The 5,786-nt window shown below is 41.9% G+C and overlaps 1 protein-coding gene across 1 annotated transcript in view; it reads left to right on the forward strand.

Annotated features, from left to right (window-relative positions):
• EIF3A (eukaryotic translation initiation factor 3 subunit A) overlaps positions 1 to 4,864 on the forward strand; it is a 25,557-nt gene extending 20,693 nt beyond the window's left edge. Inside the window, exons 20-23 of the mRNA XM_008643206.2 lie at positions 1 to 199; positions 1,486 to 1,660; positions 2,099 to 2,268; positions 3,596 to 4,864. The exon at positions 1 to 199 is cut by the window's left edge and continues 9 nt beyond it. Of these exons, the coding sequence (XP_008641428.1) occupies positions 1 to 199; positions 1,486 to 1,660; positions 2,099 to 2,268; positions 3,596 to 3,837 (786 nt within the window). The 3' untranslated portion in view covers positions 3,838 to 4,864. The remainder of the gene's footprint in view (positions 200 to 1,485; positions 1,661 to 2,098; positions 2,269 to 3,595) is intronic.
• The last annotated feature ends 922 nt before the right edge of the window (positions 4,865 to 5,786 follow it).

Below are 5,786 nucleotides of genomic sequence, written 5' to 3' on the forward strand. Positions count from 1 at the left end.
CGTCCTCGGAGCGGGCTGGATGATGACAGAGGGCCTCGGCGTGGGCTGGATGACGACAGGATGGCCCGGCGGGATGACGACAGGGGACCCTGGCGGAATGCGGACGATGACAGGCTCTCCAGAAGAGATGATGACAGAGGCCCGTGGCGTGGGGGTGAAGACTCAAGGCCAGGTCCTTGGAGACCATTTGGTAAACCAGGTAAAATACAGTAATATAATAACCTTCCCTCCAAAGTGTGTTAACCTCGTAGATAATGGATGTAATGTACTTGATGCCAGAGATGGGAGAATGAGCTCTGAAAACATCTAGATTAATTTGGCTAATGTGGACACTCCTCTACTTAGTATAATTAAACCTTTTAATTTGGTTAAATTACAAAAAAATTGCTTGTCTGGAAGATACCTAAAGGTCACACACTAACACCGGTCACTTCCCTGTGTGCCAAACCAAAATATACGAGTTGAATGCTCTGCTGGGAGAGAAACATTCTCGCTAGATTAGCACACCTTGAAAAACCTCTTCTATGTGTCTGAAGTTAATCTCCTTCTAAAGGAGGATTTTGATACCTCATTCAAGTGGGTCTGGTTTTGATAAGCCCTTTCTATGTGTACAGAGGTAATGTTATTAACATTCCCTTTTTGTTTTTAACTCTTCCTGAAAGTCCTGCTTAGAGCAGAGTTTGGATTAGATGACCTGAGGTCTCTTAAAAACTGAATTATACTATTCTTGTATTCTTTATTTCTATTCTTAAGTGTCATTGATGGTGTCTAGAGCTGTTTCTGATTCTTTTCAGAACTGTTGATGACGTTTAAATGTTAGATATGATTTTGATTTCCTGGCTCTTTACACTTACGTATTGGCAGGCACCACACCAACTTTCATAGACACTAATTCTGTAATCCAAACCTTTAGAAAACTTACCATAAATATCAAAACTTGCACTCCAGTTTTCCTATTTAAAGCCAAAGCAGGCTGCATAAGAAAGAACTCCCATTCATAAATAACTGAGCAGTATTTCAGGGTGCACTGTGTTAAGGGGATGGTAACAACACTCATATGTTAAAGTAGTGCTTTAAAAAGCAGTAACTTCTTTAAAAATCTGCTTGCTTAAAATCTCCTCACTTGTAGATTTTCACAAAGGAATCTGCTGTGTAAGCTACACCCTTTGCTTCTTCTTGCACTTGTTTTGCACCAGACCCTTGTGGCTTCTGGCTGAAAACTGCTGGGTGCAACCAGCTCTGCTGGACTGTTCCTGGCAGCCCTGACAGGAGCTGTGCATTGCTGGCTTTACGTTTAGCAGCTTGCACAGTGTCTTCTCTGTGGTTCCCACTCAATGTGCAAACTTCTTACAGACATCTTGAGTTGGATCCTCGGGTCAAAACTTGAAGAACCAGTTTCTGTGACAGAAGCAAAGAGTTCTTTGTCCACAAGAGGGATAAGAGGTCAGTCACAAATTCCTTTGACTCCTCGTTTCTTTCTTCCAGGGGGGTGGAGAGAACGAGAGAAGGCTCGTGAGGACAGCTGGGGCCCTCCCCGAGACTCCAGACCTTCAGGAGACCGCGAATGGGATCGAGACAAAGATCGGGATGAAAATGAGAAGGAGCGGGAATTTGACAGGGAGAGAGATTTTGATCGAGATGATCGTTTCAGGCGTCCCAGGTCTGACCTCTCTGTTTAAGTACTTCTAGAATGTTTCTGCAAAAAAAAAAAAAAAAAGGGCCCTGCTGATACAGAAATAATGTGGAATTGCTGAGTGAAAGGAACAAGGGTTGGTTCGTGTGAAACTAAGCACTTTAGGGCAGCAAATGGATTAAGGGCATTTTTGGGCCTTTTTGGTTTGTTATTTTTAGGATGATGTTATCTGTTTCTCTGTACAGGAGGAATTTCAAAATGCTTAAAATGCTTTTAAATTTTTATTTTTATCCTGTTATCAAGAGAATTCCATATTAGGCACCAGAAAAACAAAACCAATTTTGGAAGTATGTTAAATAGACACCCACTGGGTCTGTAAATATCTGTGTTGTGATATATTACTGCTCCTTTCCATAGCAAAGGTAAAAACCTTAACATTTAGTTTTATGTTTTGCATGGCCAAAGGGATGACGGCGGTTGGAGGAGAGGGCCAGCTGAGGAAACTTCCAGCTGGAGGGATTCAAGTCGTCGTGAGGAGTGGGACAGAGGTGGTCGTGACATGAGAGACCGACGTGGCGATGACAGGGAGCCGCCAAAAAAAATGCTCTCTGCGGATCCGAGCGGGAGGAGCGTAGGTTCATTTCAGTGTCCCTAAAGTCCTCCATCCAGCATAGAGCCTCCCTCTTCCTGACAGTGCTGGGAGGGGGTCACATGGGAATAGGTTATATTTTCAGCTATTTAAACTGCCTTTCCATAAACAAAATAATAAAAAGCACCTTTGGCGTAATTGAGAATTCTTTAGCGAGTCTTAACTATTCGTAGTTGTGTTCTTTTCCATCTTAGTAGCATTTCACATCTACAGCAGGAGGATAACATTTCAAGTATGCACTTCTCATAGGATTATGTTCTGGGTGTATGAAGTCTTTGTGTTTAGATTATCAGGACAGACATCCCAGAAAAGTAATTTCTGGCCCTTTCCTTAAAACCATTAAAATGTGAGGGAAATACTTCTGAATGAGGCCTTATGGGTTTCACACTATTAATGGTATTAATTTTGACGAATAACCTGTTTTGATTACAGACCTGTGTTAATTTTGTATATTTATTAATCCTTTGCTATGTTCTAAAAATACAGTAACAGGAAATCCATTTAGCCTGGAGGGACCACCACATCTTCCAATTCTGGATTCTTACGTTCAGAATCTCATTTTGTCTCTTCCCCAAATGTGGGTGTTCCTGCACTTGGGAGCAGCCTGGAACAGAACATGGGATCATATGAGGGACTGCTGCTGACAGAAAAGCAGAATGTTCTCAGTGTGGAGATTTTTTTTTAATATATCAAGAAGTTTTGGTATTTGACTTCTTGGCATCTGCCACAGCTTTGTTCACACAGAGGTGGGATGGAACTCTTAACATCCTTTTTGGTGGAATTGAACTGTTTTTCATACAGTAAAGGGTGGTAGATGCTGTTACCAGTGGAGTCATGTAATTCAGTACCATTTTACCTCTGATTCCAGTAGAGTGAAGAGCAATTTCCTAACAGCAAACACCTAAACATTTTCCACAAGTGTTCTTAAGTAAGGATTTTTCTGTTTTCAGAGTTCAGTCATTTCTAAGAGGACACTTTTGTGTTTTAATTCTGCTAATAATGGTATATATTTTTGACAATGACAGCATCCTAAAACTGTGTACATCAGTAGAACATTCTTACTGCAATTAATGCATTTTAAAGATGACACTGGGCTTGCTCACCACAATCCCAAATCTGAGAAGAGGTTTGAGTAGTTTTGCTGTTCTTCCCTATAAAATCAAAACGTGTGTTTGGCTGTTGTCATCGTATTCCCTGTTGGCAGGGCTGAGGATCAGTAACTCCCACTGCCAGGGTTGGGGCTGTTTGTTTGAACTCTTGCAGGCTGCTGGTGGAGCACGACTGAGTTGTTTTTATTTCTTCCTGTGCCGTAGCGAGCTCGTGGCGACGCGCTGACGACAGGAGGGAAGAGCGCGGGGAGGAACGGGAACCGGTGCGGCGGTCAGCCCCTGCTCCTGCTGCTCCTCCAGCTTCTGCTCCCCCAGCAGCATCCAAAGAGCGGGAAAGGGATGGGGAGAAGGAGAAAGGATCCTGGAAAACAGAGAAGGAGCGTGAGCCCGTACGCCGCACTAAAAACGAGACAGATGAGGAAGGGTGGACCACTGTACGACGTTAAGTGGGAATCGCAGAGTTTAACCAATGTTTTAGCTTTGATTTGATCGAATCCACAGATTATATTTGTGCTTATAAACATTCTGAATTGGAATTCTTTAACCAATGTTTTGAGGTAACATGAAAGCATGAATTACTTACTCATATAGATTGATCATGCACAAAACTCACAGCAGAAGGTTGGAAATTGAATGCCAGTTTCTGAAATTTCAAATGATGCTTATTTCATGGGTCATTTGTTGCTAAAATAAAAAGAAGCAAGCGCAACAGCTGTCTTCAGTACAGCTTCTCTCTTGCACCAAAAACAGGCTGCCCTTTTTATTTTTAGTCTTTCTTAGTTTGGAATGGGGTATTATTGTCACAGGACATGAATTTGAAAACGCCTCTGTTCACACAGTGGAATTATTGAAAAAGCAGAGCTAAAAGAATTTGCATAATTAGCCAAAAAAATAGAAAAGCCCTCTTTTACATAGGTATCTTGGAGGGCAAGTGGTTTCTGAGATACTTTATCACTATCTAAATACAGTAAGTTATTTAAATTTGAATTGAATACAATAAACATTGTGAATTAGCTACACTGGGATATTTTCTGTAGATTTACTTGAATCCATAATGCCTCTGAGGCCACTTTGCAGTCATTGTTCCCGTAATGTACACACTGCTGCAGTGTACAAATCAAACTTGCAGCTTTTACAATTTCAGTGTTTTGGTAAGCATATGGCTATGTACTTTCTGTTGCCAATATCATAACTGCTTTTTCCATTACTGGATAATTCATGCCTTTCAAGGATTTATAAATATTGTCATATTTAAAATGTGTGGTTTTGGAGAAATTGTTCTATTTCCCCCTCCAATTCTTTGTCTTCAGGGTCAATTCTTTCCCTTTCCAAAAAAGTGATCTGTAGTAATGGCTGTGTTGACTTCAAAGCTGGGGTGCAGTAACAACGAGGAATGATCTGGTCACACTGAAGCCAACACAGAACTTGCTGCTGTGTGTTTCTTCAATGATAAATAAACAACTTAAGGAATTAGCTGCTGCAGTGTCTTGACTTCTTAGTGAGTCCTGCACCATGTGTTCATGAAGAACAGCTGTTGAACAACCCTTTTCTGTTCTCAGACCTATTCTGTACCAGCTGAAGGAGGAAGTGAGAACACCTGGGATAGTTTCTCCCTGAGAAACCTGGTGTGTGAACAGAAGTAATACTCCTCTTGTCCTTTTCCTGCCCTCTTCTGGGTTATCCAGGGCCAGTAGTTTTCTTGGGAAAAACTTGTTCTCAGAGCCATCTTCTGAGGGCTTGATTTTTGTGTCTTTGGATCCTTTCATTTCATTGCTGGTTGAGTCACAGGACTCCTTCAGAGCAATAGTGTTTTCCAAGCATTTAAAAAAAATACTGTGTTTTTTTGTTGTTTATACAGTCCCATAAAGTCTGGAACTAGAGAACATCCAGTAACAGTGCTGACTGGATCTGGAGTAGTGGGTGCTGCTGTTCTTCAGCCACCTCCTGCTGTCTTTGCATTCTGTGGCTCAGATCAGTGCTGTCAAAAGGGACCCAGGAGCTCGCTTCACTGCTGGCTGTGAAATTCCTGTGTCACTTAGAACCATGTTTCTCCGGTGTGATTTTGAAGACCTCCAAGACTGTGGACTGCACAACTATTCTGGGAAGCCTCTTCCAGTGTTTGACTGGCTCCAGATTGGAAAACAGTCACAGAATGGTTTGGGTTGAAGGGGACCTCAAAGGTCATCCAGTCCAAACATGAAGTGCAATGAGCAGGGACATCTTCAACTCGATCACGTTGCTCAGAGCTTGAATGTTTCCAGGGATGGGGCATCCACCCTTTCCATGGACAACCTCTGCCAGTGTTTTCTACCCTCACTGTTAGAAAACCTCTTATATCAAATCTAAATCAACCATCCTTCAGTTTAAAACCAACATCTGACTGGTTTTAAAAAAA

This window comes from Corvus brachyrhynchos, unplaced genomic scaffold (assembly GCF_000691975.1).
Source record: "Corvus brachyrhynchos isolate BGI_N302 unplaced genomic scaffold, ASM69197v1 scaffold319, whole genome shotgun sequence".
In the NCBI taxonomy this organism is placed as follows: Eukaryota; Metazoa; Chordata; class Aves; order Passeriformes; family Corvidae; genus Corvus; species Corvus brachyrhynchos.